General features: G+C 31.7%; 2 protein-coding genes and 1 pseudogene across 4 annotated transcripts; 1 reads left to right on the top strand and 2 right to left on the bottom strand.

Annotated features, from left to right (window-relative positions):
• Positions 1 to 1,962: 1,962 nt before the first annotated feature.
• LOC137818637 (uncharacterized) lies at positions 1,963 to 10,913 on the top strand. 3 transcript variants are annotated; one of them, XM_068622171.1, is made up of 14 exons: positions 1,963 to 2,124; positions 2,663 to 2,739; positions 2,842 to 3,043; positions 3,355 to 3,429; positions 3,586 to 3,687; positions 4,256 to 4,296; positions 6,598 to 6,711; positions 7,953 to 8,067; positions 8,173 to 8,363; positions 8,464 to 8,580; positions 8,654 to 8,734; positions 8,885 to 9,123; positions 9,556 to 9,595; positions 10,024 to 10,913. In XM_068622171.1, exons 2-14 carry the CDS (start codon positions 2,671 to 2,673, stop codon positions 10,597 to 10,599), a joined length of 1,962 nt encoding a protein of 653 aa, XP_068478272.1. In that variant the 5' UTR covers positions 1,963 to 2,124; positions 2,663 to 2,670; the 3' UTR covers positions 10,600 to 10,913. The 3 variants fall into 3 exon arrangements, with proteins under 3 accessions (XP_068478272.1, XP_068478273.1, XP_068478274.1); XM_068622172.1 differs by having other exon boundaries at positions 2,647 to 2,739; XM_068622173.1 differs by lacking the exon at positions 1,963 to 2,124 and adding an exon at positions 2,285 to 2,303.
• Positions 10,914 to 14,690: 3,777 nt separating this feature from the next.
• LOC137817991 (uncharacterized) lies at positions 14,691 to 15,221 on the bottom strand. The gene has a single exon (XM_068621217.1). The coding sequence runs from the start codon at positions 15,219 to 15,221 to the stop codon at positions 14,691 to 14,693; it is 531 nt and encodes a 176-aa protein (XP_068477318.1).
• A 2,303-nt stretch (positions 15,222 to 17,524) lies between these two features.
• On the bottom strand, positions 17,525 to 17,630 carry LOC137819924 (small nucleolar RNA R71; annotated as a pseudogene).
• Positions 17,631 to 19,374: the final 1,744 nt, after the last annotated feature.

Below are 19,374 nucleotides of genomic sequence, written 5' to 3'. Positions count from 1 at the left end.
GTACTCAACATTTTGGATATATATAGTGTATCCCTAGTCACTCAACCACCGTTCATCAAGGCGATCCCTCCACATCTGAGATTGATCGCTAATGGTTAAATTTTAATGCTAATCTCGTACAAGATGTTATTTTAGCAGCTAATGTTGGAGCCTGTGTTCCTGCATATATGGAGTGGTTTCGGTCTATTTCACACCCATATATCATTCAGATAGTTGTGGATAATCGACCTTCGGTGATTACTCTGATGGACGACGGCAGGACGGGAACGATACTATCTCTGAGCATCCCGTAGTGGTAAGAACTTATTATTTGTTTATTTAAATAATACATGCTCAGTTGTAATTAATATAATTTGTTTATCATTGTAGGATATTTGTAGAACAATAGCATCCACATTGCAGTTGATTATAGATGATGGTCATTTAACCAAGGATTCACTTGCATGGTAAAAGACACAAACAACCTTAATGCTAGCCCGATCAACCATCGAGGACATGTCTGTGTGTGCCCGCAGACGACGACACGGACGACGATGATGATCATTTTAGTTGTTGCTATGTTTTGTAATTTCATGATGAAACATTTAGTTTACATTTTTTTTTTTGAATTTGATGAAAGAACACTTTGGTTATGAAATTAGAGATTCTTCTTCCACATTTCTAGTGATTCCTAAAATTCATTAAGAATGAAGTTCAACAAACCTGGACAAAATGATTTCTATGAACATGTCCAATACAAATGATGCGATGATGATTAAAATCTGTTGGAGGTTGAGATCTTAGTGGAAAAATAGTCAATGATTGTTTAAGAGATAAACACATAATAATAATAATAATAACAACAACAACAACAATAATAATAAAAATAATAATAATAATAATAATAATAATAATAATAATAATAATAATAATAATAATAATAATAATAATAATAATAATAATAATAATAATAATAATAATAATAATAATAATAATAATAATAATAATAATAATAATAACTATAGTAATAATGATAATAATAATAACTATAATAATAATGATATATGAAGCTTGAGTTGCTAATGAATATCCTTTCTTATTTCACACATAAATAAGCAAAGAAGTGTGACGGTAACGATAACCTAAAAAAATAAGATAATAGTTTACAAGGTTAGTTGTAAATTAATTTTACCCTAATTTTTTTCAAGACTGATTGTAAAAGTTGACTGAATCAATCAAGTATTTTAATTTGTTGTTTCTTAGGTATATACAATTTATAAAACCTATATTATTTAGCGAATGTTGTACGGCCAAAAAAAAAAATTATTTTTAAGATTTAAATATATATATATATATATATATATTTTTTAAATTTTGTTAACCTATAAATTAAAAAGAGAGAATGAGATGTTTACCTTTTTAACGTATAATTTTTTTTAACTTTAACATATAAGAAATCATCTTTTAAATTTGTATTGATATATTTAATTTATTTGAAATATATTTTATGAAACATATAATTAAAAATAGAAGCATTTTAAATGTATATTTAAGTTAAAAAAACTCCAATAATGTATCTAAAATAATAATTAAACATAAAATAAATAAGATATTATATTTTTTTTTTCAATTTATATGCATTATATACATATATTTTTCTTTTTCATTTCAAAATATTTTCTTATAAGGTAATTTTATTTATAATAATGATTAGAAATAATAGTTTAGAGTGTATATTTAACTATTAAAAATTTCACAATGTTTACTCTATCTTTTAAGAATTCGACAACTTAATTTATTAAATATATTATATTTAATAAATCTGCTTTTCATATTTTTTAAAAGTTATTATTGTATTCAAAACTATTGTATTGTAAATTCACTTGTATATATGTTTTATTAAAATTATTTTTTCCCAAATTCAATCTTATCCAAACATGCTGGCAAAGTTTTATTAAAATATGATTCGTTGTTTATTTGTCTATTCAAGCACGGAACCATCGTAACATTACCTAGACTAGTTAAGGTTCACCAGTGCATTTCAATCTTGTTCGGTTCCCTTTCTCATACCCACCAATCCTTTTCTTCATATTTTGGCATTGTTGAGTGGGTTTTGCACAATCAATATCAATTTTTCCTTCATTTGTAAGTGGACATGTGATTGTGAACTTATGTATATGCTGAATCTGAGCTACATGAAAAATGTCTCGTCTGCATGTTGTGATTTAATTATTTCATCCCACATTTTCTGTCATTGAACTGGAAATAGTATGCTAAGTTGCTTGTAGCTCTGTGTCTTGATGTCATCTCTCTGTGGGGTTGTGGTTAGTACAAGTTTTCATTTCAATCAATGGTTCAAGTGTCAAGTTTGATTTTTTTTATTCTTCATGCTATCCTTGCAGTGGGATATGAGTACAGTACTCTTGTGAAGGTTGAAAAAATATTCTTAATTTGATGTATGGTGTATCAATACGGTAGTCCACTGTTAATTATATTTTGGTTTGAATTTAAGGTGTTTGATGAATAGTTCACACCCTTCTTTTTCAAGTTCAAACGCGCCAACTTCTCACACTTGTATTTGAAATGTCTCTTTGGACTTTTTTGTATTGCATTTTATTTAGATTCTTTCTCCGGGCTCTTGAATTCATTTCTTTTTCATTTGGTTAGACTTTTTTTCTAGCAGAATCAGGGATGCAAGAGGAAGTTGTAGTGATGGAACCCCAGGATGAAGAAGAGATCCATAACTCTTTAATCAAGCTGGTTGTCTTATTGTTCCCTACCTTATCTTATCTTTTTGGTTACTGTTTCAAATGCAGCATCGTAGCTAGTGAGGTAACTAACTGTGTTGATATTGCATTACAGAGAAGTAACCCCCAAAGGCGAAGGGATAAGGTTTACGTTGGCTGTGGAGCAGGGTTTGGTGGTGACAGGCCTTTGGCTGCTCTTAAGCTTCTTCAAAGAGTTCAAGAACTGAATTATCTGGTTCTGGAATGCCTGGCTGAGCGGACTCTCGTTGATCGTTATCAAATCATGATGTCTGGTGGTGATGGTTATGATTCTCAGAGTAGGTGTTTCCTGTTCAAATAAATTGTTAAGTTTTATTATTTGGTCTATATCTACTAACTAAGTCTCAATTTGCACTATCTAGGGTGCTATAATCCAATTCTTAAGTTTTTTTTAAGGTGTGTAATTCACATGTAGGTATAATTTCTCAGTTATGTTTTAGACTGGAATCTTAAATTTACATTTATTCGAAAACATGTTACCCATTTAATCATTTTAAAGTATTTCATATTGAAGCCATAAGTTTGTTTCCTGGTCTTGTGTTTTTTCCAATCTTATTCTAAGTTTGATATTTGTAAATTGTTTCTGCAGTTTCTAGCTGGATGAGTATGCTGCTGCCTCTGGCTTTGGAAAGAGGAACTTGCATAATTACCAATATGGGTGCAAGTAAGTATTTTCTGATGCTGCATCTATTGTAATGAATCACAATAACTATTGATTATCCAAAGATATCGTATGTTCAACAAAGTTTTTAGTATTGATATATATGACTTCTCACTTTTTTTTTTCCTAACTTCGTTGTTCACTCTTTGCTTTTGACAGTGGATCCTCTGGGTGCTCAACGCAAGGTCTTGGAAATTGCTGACAGCTTGGGTCTCAATGTTTCTGTTGCTGTGGCTCACGAGGTGTCTGTCACTAATATAGGTATTTGGATTTTCCTGTAAACTTTCCTTTAGCCTATTTTATAGTCAAATTTTAAATGAATGTTTGAATTTCAATTGTTCAATTTATTTGTCTCATACATTTGTTTTTACTTACCTTACAATTTCTACTTCTCATTCTGTTTGAAGTATGTTTGGGTGATCTCACCTTTGGTAAAGGTTCTTCGCATAGAAAGATTGATTTGCAGTAATTGGATGACATCGAGAATGCTACTTCTATCTAATGTATAAACAAACAATAGGAGTGTTCTAATAAGGAGATTTTTATGGTTAACAGAATGATAGTTATTAACATTATGAGCTCTATATTTATTTACTCTTTAATTAAGATTAAAAAGGCATATGTTTTTACTTTCCAATTTTTTTTCCTAGTCTTATCTCTCTGCCATGCCAGGTGCTTTTCTGAAATTGTTGATGCATCTGGTTGTACTATTCTTCCACCTTTTAATATATTTTTATATAAAAAAATAAATTAAATTTTGGGATTTTTTAATTTAATTAGTCTTTATACTTTAGTTTCACAACTTATATATACGTACACAATCTTTCAGGTTCAGGATTTTCACCAGCAAAATCATATTTCATGGATGGAGTAAGAATATTTTCACATGAGGCTGTTTGTGTTCACATATAAAGTCATTCTCTAATCATCTGTTTTTATTTATTTTTTTAATGTATTTCCAACCAATTTGTGGGAAACCATTCACCAACCAACCACCAACCTGCACCAAATGTGACAAGTTCAGCTTTTAACCCTTTTTTGGCTATCTATTTAGGGTGTGCTTGGATTCCCATTCAAACAACCCAAATAAACTATTGAAAGGATTACTTGGAATTGTGTTGTGTGGAATATTCTTATTTATAATGAAGAAGAGATATAATAATAAGGAACAAAATCAGTAATTAATAATGAGAAATATTTGTTGAGATATTTCCCTACTTAATATAATAAAGTCATACCTTTGACACTCTCCTCAAGCCAAAACATATGTGTTGTTAGAAATATCATTATTAAGAAAGTGAAATTTAAGTCTAACTCATCCTTATAAAATTGGCTTATAGCGAGGCTTGCACCCACTTATATATTATAATTTTATCATATCCCTAGTCGATGTAAGATCTCTAACACACCCTCTCACGTTGAGGACTGAACAGTGAGTTTGACTCATGCTTCATTGTTGTTGAATCTTCTCCTGTGAATCCTTCCTTGAAAGACCAATAGTGGTATCAAATCCGATAATTCGTTTTGGTGATTGGCTCGGAAGAGTGCGATATAAGAGTGGACCTTACGTCAAAAGTCTTCTTGGCAGAGGTTTCAGGCAAGTGTGTCCCGTCATGATGAACGACAGTACAATTAAGGGTCTTTAGTACTAGTGAGGTACTTGTGGTTAGAAATATTTTTGCTCAAGGAATACTTGTAACTGTGTGTTGTGTACACGAGTATGATTGTGTTTTTATGAATAAGAGATAAGGAACAAAATCAATAATTAACAATGAGAAATATTTGGTAAGATAATTTAATGTAACAAGATCATATCATATTTCCTAATGTAATCAAATCATATATTTGACCCAAACTTTCATCTCAACTTATACTCTCACATACTTCTCCACTTAATTTACTTTGAATGCATGCAAGCCATAAACCAAACACACTTATTTGTTGTCATAACCTGGCTACAAAACCACCCATGAGCATTAACTCAAAAGCTTAAGCTTTAAGGATAGTTGGATATTGTTCATTGACATTGTATTAGTCTCTATGTGTGGGTTATTCAAGGGGAAATACTGGGAGATTCAGTACTAATGAGTCATGAATAAACACATACAAGAGATCAAAGGTAGCACCTTCAACCCAAACTTTAGGCAATAAGTTTGTGGGTCTTTCTCCTTATATATTGCTCATTTCTATCCATGAAAACTTTCAATACAAGGAATCTACAAACCTAGGATTTCATCACCTGCCTGTATCTGAGTCAGTCATCAAGACGAATCTGGCTCTGATACCACTTGTGGGTTCTTTGAAGGGAAACATCGAGAAGATTCAGTACTAATGTATCATGAACAAATCCATATAAGAGACCAAGAAACCAAGAAACCACCTCTAATCCAACACCTTAAGGTAGTGAGTTTGTGCGTTTTCTCGTTGTTGCTTATCTTGCTCATTTATATCCAATGTGAGATTTCCTTTGAATTCCTAATAGTATGATAAAGTAGTCAATATCATAGGATACCGGGACAACACTGTGCAAAACTTTGCCTCTTCTATTTTAAATAATTTCTGGCTTCTTGTGTTCTTTCATTATTGTATTCTCTGTTATAAGTAGTACATTCTCAATTACAACTCTCACTGACAATTTAGTATAATGCCTGATTTGTATAAGCTAAAAAATGGAAATGTAATAATATACAATTATTAGGCAGATTCTATTAATCAAATGAAAGGAAATAATAGTAATAATAGCAAATCTTGATCGGATCCCTAACAAACAGTCAAGAGTTTTATTCTTGCCACCTGCATCATTTTAAACAAGAGAAAGTTCAATTTCATAATAAGGCAGGATAGGGCATTTTCATGGTTTAAATCCAAAGAGGGTTGCATGAAAGGGCGGTCAAGATAAAATCTTTCGTGTATTCACTTTAAGCTTTTCGGAGAGTTGGTTTTTGATATTACCAATTCCTTCAATAATTCTTCTTCAGTTCTAGACCTATAAGGCTGTATTCTGATTTACTTATTGAACTATGTAAAGGGACCACTATATTTCACTTTGCCTTTCTGTTTATAATACTTTAATGAGCATAATCTGATGAAATTTAGTTATACACTCATCTTTTATTTACTTTGCCACACTTCAGTTAATCTGGATGTTAAATTTGGCTGTAATTTGCGAAGGGTATCAGCACATACTTGGGAGCTGCTCCCATTGTTCGTTGCCTTGAAAAGTATCAACCAAATGTAATAATTACTTCGAGAATTGCAGATGCTGCTTTATTCTTAGCACCTATGGTATGATCTGTTCTTTCCTTCATATTCCCCATCTGAATCAATACTTGCTTTTTAGTGACTGAATTCGTTCTTCATTATGGACAATATTGTTTTCAACAAGTTATAGGGAAACTTATAAAGTTTAATTTGATACTTGATTCTTTATTTTAAGGAGGTCAATAGGGTTAGATAACTCCATTAACTTCTGTATACTTAGGATAACTCTTCAAAAAGTACTTTGCTCATTCTCTTAGAGTGTGATCCTAATGATGAATCACAGCACATGGAGTCATCTCCTCATCTTTCTTTCAATAAAAGAGATAGCATGATGTAGATGGAAATGACTTGAACACTTTTTTTCTCATTTTTATTCTTTTTAGTGGAACCAAAATATACATCCTTTTAATCTCATGTGTTTTTTTTAAAAAAAAAAATACCAAACATAAAGTAAAACTCATCTGTTCTGTTTGTTCTAATATATCTATTAAACATCTCCCACAATTTTTTTCCTTGAAAGATTAGGAGATAACTTTGTTGATAATGATTCATTTATTGAACTATATTTAAGTCATTAAAGAACTATTCATAGAATGTGATTTTCATCAATTTAGACTGAATCAAGAGTAACTATGAACTTTCTGAGTAACATGCATAGCTGACTAAAACTATTTATGCTCAATAACTGAAGCTATTGATAGAGTTCACAATTTGCACGGTATCAAATCATATATGACCTAGTGTTATTTAGTGATCAATCTTTGCCACTCCCATTCTTCAATATAAAAGTTGAATTTTAGCACAAGGCAAGATTGATTGTCCATGTTTGATTCCCTAAACATACTTGTGAGAGGTGACATGCTAGACCTTAAAACTATTCATATTCCATCACCTGACAACATACATTTTGAAAATTTGGTATATGACAGGTGGATTTTATTGAAGTAGCTAAAGACACTCATAAAAAAAGTAACACAGTGAGAGAGAGAAAAGTAGCTTATTTCCTGTTATTTAAAATTTTCACATTAATTAATATTTTATTTCAGAAAAGTTCTAGACTTTTTTTACAGATCTTGTTACATTTTTTTTATTATGTGACAAATATTATACAATAACAAACAAAGGAGCATAGTATTCTATTATTAAAGATATTGTATTGGCTATTGATTCTCAATCTCTCACTCTTTTCAATTATATTATTCAGTTATTTGTAACTTAGTATGGGCCATGATTCTGAAGGATTAAGCTGTTGTATGTATGGGTAGGTTTATGAACTAGGATGGAACTGGGATGAATTAGAACATCTAGCTCAAGGTTCTCTGGCTGGCCATCTTCTAGAGTGTGGTTGCCAACTCACAGGAGGATATTTCATGCATCCAGGTTTGCTAATATAGCTTATCTCTACCCTTGGTTTGAGATAAAACATGTGTGGATAGGTTGTGTGAATCAGATGATACTCTTTAAGCTCTATCTTTTTTGGTTTAGGAGACCAGTACCGAGATATGTCCTTCCTGCAACTACTGGATTTATCACTTCCATTTGCTGAAATCTGTTTTGATGGTCAAGTATGTGTAGCAAAGGCCGAAGGCAGTGGGGGAGTTTTAAATTTGAGTACATGTGCTGAACAATTATTGTATGAGGTTGGAGACCCAGCGGCTTATGTAACCCCTGATGTGGTAAGCTAAATGTTAGTTGTGAAGCATTGGACATTTATATCACTAGATGGTAGAATATAAAACAAAAAAGAAACAAAAAACTCACTGTGTTCTTCAACAGGTGATTAATTTTCAGGATGTTTCTTTCAGTCCATTATCAAGCTCTAGAGTTCTCTGTCTTGGGGCAAAACCATCTACTGTATCAGTTCCAGATCAACTTTTGCAGCTGGTTCCACTGGTACATATCTGAATCCTTCTCTGTTGATTCACTGAATCTACCTTTACATTGCTGCTTTAAATACTTTTTACAGGATTGTGGATGGAAAGGATGGGGAGAGATATCTTACGGAGGTTATGAATGTGTTAAACGTGCTAAAGCAGCAGAATATCTGGTATCGTTTAAAAACTTATAAGGAACACTTAGATCAGTAATCTAGTTTCATTTTTTTTTATAATTTGTGTTGATTTTACTGCTTGATAAGACTTAGAGGTTCATCTAGATTACTATCAATTAATATTGGTCTCTTCACATGCTTAATTAGGTTAGATCATGGATGGAAGAAATATTTCCTGGTCTTAATCACCGTATACTTTCTTATATAATTGGGTTTGATAGTCTTAAAGCTACCAGCAGCAATGGAAATGAGCATTCACAAATAACTAGCGAAGATATCAGGCTACGCATGGATGGCCTTTTTGAGCAGAAAGAACAAGCCCTCCAATTTACCAGAGAATTTATAGCATTGTATACAAATGGACCAGCTGGTGGTGGTGGTATCAGGTCAATGTTACTTCAAATTTGCCTCAGCATTCATTTCATTAAAATTATTAATGGCGAATTTTTGTAGTGTAGAATTATGACTCTGTTGAATTGACAACCAATGTCCTTCTAATTTGATGATTGCTGCTGAAATTGTAATTTTATAAAAATTGTTCTTCTTGCTGCTTTGGATTATCTGAGTCTGCACTTTGTATTAGAATTACAATGTTATAAAACAATCTTGATATTCAGGACTTGGAAAACACCAATTGTGAATGGAGTCGTAACAAAAAGTTGAAACTAGGTTGTTAAAATTTGAAGAGCTAGCTATGTTGTAGTTGTTATCTGCATATTGGTTCTTCATTTTGTTTTGAATGCTGTTATATTTGAGACACAGTATTGCTTCTGCAGTAGATCTTTAGTGATGTTGACATATCTTTTATTTAAATGCAGTACTGGATATAAGAAGGAGAATCTTCTACAAAAAAATTTGGTATACACTCCTCCCCATTCCTCTCTCTTGGATTTACCCACAGTGGTGTATATGCATGTACTAGGACTATACTTAAACACATGAACCCGTTAGACTCCAGTGGGCTATATCAAACACCAAATTTTGAGTAGAATAATTTGTAGAAAAGTCTTTTTGAATGGAATAAGGCTTAGTTGTTCAATCAACATTATACCTTAAGAAATGAGAACTAGGAAATTATTTCTCAAAATGGTAATGAGAAATGTAGCATTTCATTTTACTGAAGTGTTCCTTCTGTGCTGAATCAGACAATAAACTTGAACGTTCAATTAAACTTGTTATGTCTTGAAGACTTTTATTGTAATTGCAGTGCTAGTGATTTAAGTCTTACTGCAAAATTCATTAACCATTTTGCCAGAACTATTCATCATAGCTAGATCTATTTTCAGGTTAAGCGCGAAGAAGTTTTCTGGCGAACGGGGGTAAAGAGAAACACAGTGAGTCAGTCAAATAAAGTAGTTAATCCTGAATACAATCCGAGGCACACATTGACACAGGCAGCAAAACTACAGTCTGAAATTGACAAATCCTCTTCAGAATTTGCTGTCCTTGGTAGTAGTTGCTCACATTCACCTGCTCCATCAGGCCAGAAGATTCCACTTTACAAGGTAGCACACAGCAGAGCTGGAGATAAAGGAAATGACATAAATTTTTCCCTCATCCCACATTTCCCTCTTGATTATACGAGGTTGAAACTAATTGTTACACCTCAGTGGGTAAAATCAGTGGTCTCCCATCTTCTGGATTTGTCTCTTTCTTCTGATCTAGATGCAAAAAATCAAACAGACAAAAGGGTCAATGAAAATGTTATAGTGGAGATATATGAAGTCAAAGGAATCCAGTCATTGAACATTGTTGTCAGGAACATCCTGGATGGCGGTGTCAACTGTTCTCGAAGAATTGATAGGCATGGAAAGACCATTTCAGATCTCATACTGTGTCAACAGGTTGTGCTGCCTCCTTGATTGTGTGAATTACTACTATGTGGTGGTAATGGTCTCATCTCATCATTGGAGTGGAATTGAACATTGCAAAACAAGAGTGGTAAAATTTATTGAAGCTTGGAACTGCTTTAATTGAAGCAGGGCTCTAATTTTTCCATACGTAGATGAATCATAATAAATGGCAAAGTTTATGTGGGAAGCCTTTTGGTCCTTACATTAGGTTGATGATACCTTTTTCTTTGTAATATAGTACATAACTAGCTTCGTGTCAAATGACATCGTATGATCCACACAACCGACTTTATCAAGTAGAATAAGATTGTTGTTGTTGAATACTGCATGTCTAGCTTCTATTCTATTTAAACAATGTCCTGTCATCTAGTCATTTCAGTTTTTCTTTTCTTGTTTACAGATAGCAGCTAAGCAAATTTATCATATGAACTTTTTATGCAGAATTAATGGTATGTTTGATTTAGGAAAACAAGTCTGAAGAAACAAAAGCAGTAGAAAAGTAAATAATTTTTTAAGTTGTTTGCTAGAAGAAAATATAAAAAAGAGAAGACATTTATTTTTCTCCAATGTTTGTTTGTAAAGAAAGAAAAAGAAAAGAATTAAGGATAGTTTTCTATCTAGTTCATAAATGATTGAAAATATTACTGCTGAATTTGAAAATACAATTCATGTAAGAGGATAAAACACCGGAAAAAATATTTTGGACAAAGTAGAAATTTGAAAAACTAGAGAAAAGTTGGAGAAAGGATAGCAAGGTGCACTGAGAAGAGCACCTGCACAAGTTATATTAACTAGCAAATTACACTTGAGCTAATAAGATTAACACACAAGCTATGCTTAAATACATCAATAATTACTTTCGTGCAAAAACTAATTTTAAATATCAAAATAATTATTTAGACTAAATTAAAAATTATTTAGTAAACTAAAAAAAGTCATTAATATCTAAAATAATTTATATTAATAAAAATTTATAAAATACTTTCTAAATTGATATCTAATCCATAGCTATCAAATACTTACTATTTTATATTCTAAATTAATTTTTATTAGTCTTTTAGAAACTAAATTAAAATCTAAAATATTAGTAACTAAAGCTTTGACAACTAATTTAGATATCAATTTAAAAATTATTATATAATTTTTTATTAATAATAAAAACTACTTTACATACCAATATTTTTTTAGTTTCTAAAATAATATCTAATTTAATTAATATAGTGACTAATTATTATTTTTATAATTATTATTTAATAATTTTCTTTTTCAACAAAATCAACCTTCTAAACAAGTTTCTACACAGAAATATAAGAAACCCTTACTTTAATGACCTGGTTAAGAGACATAATATCAATAAGAACAAATTAATTAAATATTTAAAATGCACAAAAGAATTCACAAATACTTTACATTTTACTATTTTTTCCTAAAAGTTATATTCCTATATAATTAAATGATAAGCATGGTTAAGAAAGAAGTTTAAATATCACATTTGAGAGAGTTAAAAAAGAAATAATGAAAATCAAAATGTTATTTTATGATAAGTTGCTCGAGTTCATTCATACTTAATGTCCTTAATAAATTCCACTTAAAATACCTAGGAAGCATGAGCATGGCTATGCACAAATAGAGAAATTGTATAAGAAATTATTAATGATTGTTTTTTTATTTTTATTATTTAAGGAATTATGGAACAATTTTACTTCTAAGAATTTATATGTTTGGACTCTCTAATTATATGACTTGTACAATTTTACTACATACCCAGTTATATAATTTTTTAATGGATATAATTTACACAGTATCACTAAAAGCTTATGATAAAAAACAAATTTATAGAAGTGGAACGTGACTTTTGCTAATCAAAATTTATTTTAACCTAGCTCTATAGTTAATTCACAGATTCTATAATTATTTTTTAATAAATAAATTTTAGTTTAAATTACTGTTTACTAGGGAGGAGGAACTATTTTCTTGTTTCAAGATTCAAGATTGGAGGAGAAGAAGTAGGAGCCTGATGAATAACATGCTAAAGATAAAAAAGTCTCTTAATTTACAAAGGTCAATAAGGTTAACATTTTTTTTAACTTGCTTTATTAACCTCTTAATTATGAAATAGGAATCTTTCTTAGAAATCAGAAGAAAATGTTTCCTTATAATCAATCATTTTGAGTAAAACCTTTGACAATAAGTCGGGTCTTATAACGTTCGATATTTTCATGAGAGTCACATTTAGTCTTAAAGACCCATTTGCACCCAACTCTCTTACATCCTATTGGCAATTCCATAAGGTCACATATATCATTATGTGCCATTGATTTAAGCTCATCTTTCATGGCATCTAATCACTTATCAAAATTACCACTATTGATGGCTTCTGAAAATGAAACTGGGTCATTATCAATGCCTAAGTCATTTTTTGACTCTTGTAGATAAACCACACAATCATTTGAAATAACAGACTTTTTTTTTTCTTTGAGATCTTCTTAATATTATTTCTTGTGGTTGTTCTACTACAAGTTCATTGTTAGTCTTTTGATCATTAATTTGTTGTTCTTCTTTATCGTTGGGCGGTTCAACTACATTAGGAAAAACAATACTTGAAGTAGAGATACTAGTTAAAGGAACTTGTACTCTAACTTCCTTAATCTCAACATTTCATGAAGCTTCACTCCCACTAGTTTTACCATTTTCAATGAACCGTGCATTTCCAGTTTCAACAATTCTTGTACTATGGGTAGGACAGTAAAACATATATCCTCTTGCCTTTGTTGGATAACCAATGAAATATCCACTGATTGTTAATTGCATCCAATTTCTTTTCTTATGGATTGTATATTTTAATTTCTGTCTGACATGCCCAAACATGCAGGTGTCTCAAACTGGGTTTCTTACCTGCCCACAATTCAAAAAGTGTCTTTTGAACTGTTACTAGGAACCCTGTTCAACAGATACATGACAATTTTTAAAGCATACATCCATAATAATACAGGTAAAGATGAATTACTTAACATACTCCTAACCATATCCATTAAGGTTCGATTACGCCTTTCTGACATACCATTTTATTGTGGTGTACTTGACATTGTGTATTGAGCACAAATACCACGTTTCTTAAAGAAATTAGCTAATGAACCGGGGTGTTGTCCACTTTCATCATACTTTCCATAATATTCACCACCTCTATCTGATCTGACAATTTTCACCTTTATATCTAATTGTCTTTCCACTTCATTTATATAAACTTCCAAGGTATTCACTGCTTGAGATTTTTCATTAAGTAAATAGACATAACCATAACGCGAAAATCATCAATAAATGTGATAAAATACTTTTCTTTATTGAAAGAATTTATATCAAAAGGTTCACATATATCAGTGTGTATAATTTCAAGAAGTTGAGTGCTTCTTGTGGCTCCCTTCTTTGTGTGTTTTGTTTGTTTCCCTTTAATACAATCCACACATACATTCAAATCAGTAAACTCTAAATTTAGAAGTATTTCATTCTTTACTAATCTTTCCATCCTTTCTTTGGAAATATGTCTCAAACGTTTATGCCACAAGAAAGCATAACATTCATTCACTGAACTACGTTTAGTGCCAACATTATGATGCAAGGTCATAAGAGTTTTGACATATAAATTATTAAGATTCAATTTATATAAACCATCATAAAGAGTACTAGATCCAATCAAACAAGTACGCTTATACAAACTGAAACAATCATTCCCAAATTTAAAAGAGTATCCAACATTATCAAGTTTAGACAAAGAAACTAAATTCCTAGAGATATTGTACATAAAAAGTATCCATCAAGTCTAAATAAAATCCAGTGTCAAGGATTAAACGATAAGTCCCGACAGCTTCCACTGGAACCTTCACTCTATTCCCCATAAAGACAAACTTATCATTTGGTTTTATGGTTCGAGTTGAAAGGAATCCCTACATCATATCAGAAACATGAGTTGTGCATCCAGAATCAACCCACCAAGAATTATGTGGAACTTCAGTTAAGTTTGATTCAAAACATACATAATAAGCATTATGCTTACCTTTCTTTTCAAACCAAGCCTTACGTTTCAGACAATCCTTTTAGAAATGTCAAAATTTCCCACAAAAATGACATTTGCCATTTTTCTTCTGGATGTTAGTAGAGGACTCATTTATTTTTAATGGTCCTTTAGCCTTTTCATGTTTCTTGTAAACTTTCTTTCCAACTCCCTGATTGTTCACATAATTAATGGAGTGGTTTCCTTGATTCTTAACTCTGGTCTCTTCTTGAACTAACATATTGTGTAATTCATGCACATTCCATTTTTCTTTCATGGTATTAGAGTTCAATTGGAAAGGACCATACTCAGATGGTAATGAGTTCAAGATGAACTGCACAAGAAAATTCTCATCCACTTCCATTCCAAGTGACTTAAGTCTTGCTACAATATTTTTCATTTCAATGACATGTTCATGCATAGTACGAGAACCATCAAATTTCATGGTGATTAAGGTACTCATTAATGTCCCAACAAGAGACTTATCAACAGTTTGGGAGTGATCTTCCACAAATTCTTTTGCATTATCGATTTTGGGGAGAGCGGACTTGATATTACTTGTTATGCTTATTTGCATAAACATTGGGCTAAGTCTGTTTGACTTGTTATGATTGTAATGATTAAAAAGAAAACAAGTGAAAGAGTTTGTTGTTTCAATTGAAAAAATAGGGATTGGAGTTTTCTCACTCTTTTGTATTTTGATTAGCATGGCAATAGTGTATCCTTTGATTGATATTGATGCCATTTCCCCCAACCTAGAATCTTGCTTGTCCTCAAGCAAAGTAATTGAATCCCAAAAAAATATGAGTTCATTTTTCCCCAAAATCCTTAGAAATCAAATCTATAGTTCAATATCATAACAACTTCATGAAAAGAGCACAAAATAATTAAACAAAAAATTATGGTGTTTCCTATCAATTCAAACCAAGACAGGATAAGAATGTATTCAATTTCCAAGGTAAACAATTGTTACTCTTCACTGAGAATCAAACTAAGGAATTTCTCTCTTCATTCCTCACCGGTGAGTGTTTTCCCTCTCTTTTCACCGATTTCCAAGCTAATTTAAGGTTGCCCTTCATTTCCTGTTGATTACAAACACTTTCACAAACATAGATCTTGAGGTCTTTTTTAGGTTGTAATGAGGCTGGGTTACAAAGAAAATTTGGTTTTTCCAGGATAACAAAATGCACACTTAACAAAAGATTAGCATATTTGCAATTCAATTTCCAATTGTGTTATCCATTATGCCTTCCATAAGATTCATCCATATTGCTTCTTTTTCTATTCTTGTAATCCCTTTTGCTTTTCTTTTTCTTTCTTTTTTTTTTAGAAAAGAGAATGAGAATTTGGATAATTTTTTCATTCCCTTTTTTTTTTTTTTCATTCCCAAAATCCCAGCAGCCACACCAAAGGCAATTCTTTTAATTATAGAAATTTGAATTGCACCTATGCTCTCCTTTTGTTAGCATACCACAAGGTAGGACAATATATGTATATCAGAAGCTAGGGTGCAATAAAACAAATTTCAGCTAAAAAAGGGTTATTTTTCTGCACATTTCATCATATATTGCAAATGTTAGCTGTTTGGCTCTGAGTTTTCTCACCTCCAACTCTATTAAACATGTCTCAATCATCTCCATGTTTGGTTTTGTGATGCAATTGACTAGAAAATTAGGCAACCTCAATTAACTCTTCACTAGTGAAAGTCTCTCAAACTGTTTAAAGGTTTCACACTTTCACTTGGTTGTCTAATTTCAATTCCTCATTTGTTCTCAGACATTGCTTTCAACTATTTACCTTGTTCCAAATTTTACACATTACTATCCTTTCTCAGTTTGAGTGATGTTTCCAGCCACAAATTCTTTTTCAAATTAAGTCTCTGATCAATCCATTTGGTTGTTCTAATTTAGAACTATGGTTTGATTTCTTTTTCCAAAAAATTATACCATCATCTATTTATATACAAGATTTCACAAAATATGCAAACATCAGCAATTATACTAACTTAAGCTTGCCATCAACAAAAGCTAAAGTAAGAAATATTAAACTAAACTGCTAAAGTCAACTTACTAAATTAAACTACTTAAACTAAATTAATACTGAAATTAAAGTTAAACAAAAAAGATAAAACCAGTTTTCTGTTCATTGTGCATGAGAAGTATCAATCTCCTCTTGTGATTTTGTTCCGCTCTGTGCCAACATCATCATTCTGAACTTGGTTTGGATCTTCATCTTCTGTTGCTCCAGATGGTCCAGTTCCCATTTCTTGTGCATCCTTTGTATAGAAGCTAGTAACATCTTCCTTTCCAGCTCTTATTTCAGATTCATCTCCAACTTTATTCCCAACTTCAGACGCTCCTGCTTCCCCTGAAAAATTGTGCCTGTCCCCAGGCCAAGATAAATAATTATTAAATTCTGCGGGTGTCATCCATTGATTATTTTGACTTTGAGATGAACCATGGTAAAGGCCTTGTTGAATATACAAAATGCCCTTATGGTTGGAGGCATTCTGCAGTTGGATGTGCTATGCTGAGGCTCTGATATATTCCATGATATGTTCCATTGTGATTGGAGTTGCAGAATGTTGTGCTGAAGGAACCGTAGAAGGTTGATCTTCAACATGAGCTGGATGTGGAGGATGTGGTTGTTGATGATGAGCTTCTTCAAGATTGATACAATTCTGATCAATGATTTTTTTGTCAATGGCAGGTCTGATTTTTATTGTTGGATTCACTGTCACCCCTTGACTTGCACATAGAGCTGTAATGAGTGCTGGAAACCCCAATGAACCTTTAGCTTTTTCATTATTTTTATTTATTTTTAGTAGATGGAATGATGTAGAAGAGAAATTCCTACATAGATTCTTCCCACTCTCTCAATATATCAAGGCTAAGTCTGATATCACCACATTCAAGCAAGGGCCAGATGAACCTTTTTGTGAAGCTTGGGAACATTTTAAAGTGATGTTAAGAAGGTTTCCTAATCATGGCTTTGAGGATATTGCTTAGTTGAACATATTCCACAATGGTTTGAGGCCTGATACTAAAATGATCTTGGATGTTGCAGCAGGAGGTACAATGATGACTGTTGATGCAAAACAAGCTACAAGAATCATTGATGTCTTAGCCTCAACAGATTACCAAGCTCAACATGATAGATATACAATGCAAAAGAAAGTGGTGTTGGATCTTAGTACTTCAGATGCAATTTTAGCACAAAATAAGATTTAGACTCAGCAAATTGAGGCATTAACCAAGCAAATGTCAAAACTGCCTCAACAATTACATGCAGTAAATTCTCCTTCAATTCAGAATCAAGCTTTGAAGTGTGATTTTTGTGGGGGAGATCATCTTAGTGACCAATGCTTTTATCAAAATCCATCAGAGGAAGAGGTTCAGTATATGAATAATCAAGGAAGGCAAAGTGGCTTTTCATCTAGTTATCCACATAACATGGTTCATGGGTGGAGGAATAATCCTAATCAAGGTTTTGGGTGGAAGCAAGAGGCTGGATCATCTAACATGCAAGCTCCTTATCAGCAGCAACCACATTATCCTTCTATTCATGAGAGAACATCCATTTCTAAAGATTTGGTGGCAGAAGGTATGACTATGCTGGAGAAATGCCTTGGTCCTTGTTGCATAGCATAGTCTCCCAATGTCCTTCTAAGTGGATTTTGTCTATTTTCAACCATTTGGAACTCTGTTTGATTGTGTGAGTTGAGAGTGTTGGAAGATTCTCCTTTTGCTTGTCCTTGCTTCTTCTTTTCTTCTCTCTTCTTGCTCTGATTTTTTCTAGCTGTCTTCTCAATTTCTGGATCAAATTTCAATTGATCTTCAGGAACCGGTCCTCTTCATAGCATGTATCTGAGACAACTCAAGCAAGGATTAGCACAGGATAAAAGAATAAGATCTAAACAAGTGTCTATTCACAAAGAAAACAAACTATTCACAATACTTAATAAGTTATACTTCAGAAATTCCTAAAAGAAATTGTTTCCCGACAACGGCGCCAAAAACTTGTTGATTTTTTCTCGGCAAGTGTACCAAATCAACTGTAATATAGTACTCTTTAAAGTACGAATGTCGAACCCACAGAGAACAATTCTAATTAAGATGTTTTGTTATAAAACTCATTAAGTATAGAAAATAATTTTGAGAACATGTTCATAACCAAATTAAAGATTTCACAAGTAACTCAAAGATTTAGGGTTTGATTCAACCAAAACCAAAACTAACTTATCAAATATAGATAAAGATATTTGGGATTGAATTGCGTCTATCTCAATCATCTGTATTTTGAATAATACAATATATAATACTCAAAACTACTTATTCTTGATGCTTAATTTAAAGTCATTCACCTTGATTCCTCACAAATGAAATTCATAAGATAATTTCTCAAATACTGATTCCTCAGATATCTAACAAATCATCCAGCTTTATGAATAGAATTATGATGCAATTAATAACCTAGAATCTATTCCTAGCATTACAAGTTATCAAGTAATTTCGTCTATTTCAGATCCTTAAAGGTACTTTCCAGTTAAATTTAAGGATCAAAATCAAGACTCCATTGATCAGATAGAATCAAGCAATAAGCATGAAACGAAAATACCAAGAACGAGTAGAAAAGATAATATTATATATATATATATATATATATATATATATATATATATATATCTCCAAGAATACATTTGATCAAAGTAGATTACATTCAATCCCAAGTTAGAA

Source organism: Phaseolus vulgaris, chromosome 10, assembly GCF_000499845.2.
Source record: "Phaseolus vulgaris cultivar G19833 chromosome 10, P. vulgaris v2.0, whole genome shotgun sequence".
Taxonomy (NCBI): Eukaryota; Viridiplantae; Streptophyta; class Magnoliopsida; order Fabales; family Fabaceae; genus Phaseolus; species Phaseolus vulgaris.
The sequence above is the reverse complement of the archived record's forward strand: the minus strand, read 5'-3'. Positions and strand labels throughout refer to the sequence as shown.

Excerpts from the sequence above, each read along its gene's own strand:
- LOC137818637 (XM_068622171.1), top strand. The coding sequence starts at position 2,671 with ATGCAAGAGGAAGTTGTAGTGATGGAACCCCAGGATGAAGAAGAGATC. Across the intron at positions 3,044-3,354 it reads TGATGGTTATGATTCTCAGA|TTTCTAGCTGGATGAGTATG; the intron begins GTAGGTGTTTCC and ends TTGTTTCTGCAG. Across the intron at positions 3,430-3,585 it reads AATTACCAATATGGGTGCAA|TGGATCCTCTGGGTGCTCAA; the intron begins GTAAGTATTTTC and ends TGCTTTTGACAG.
- LOC137817991 (XM_068621217.1), bottom strand. The coding sequence starts at position 15,221 with ATGTTTATGCAAATAAGCATAACAAGTAATATCAAGTCCGCTCTCCCC.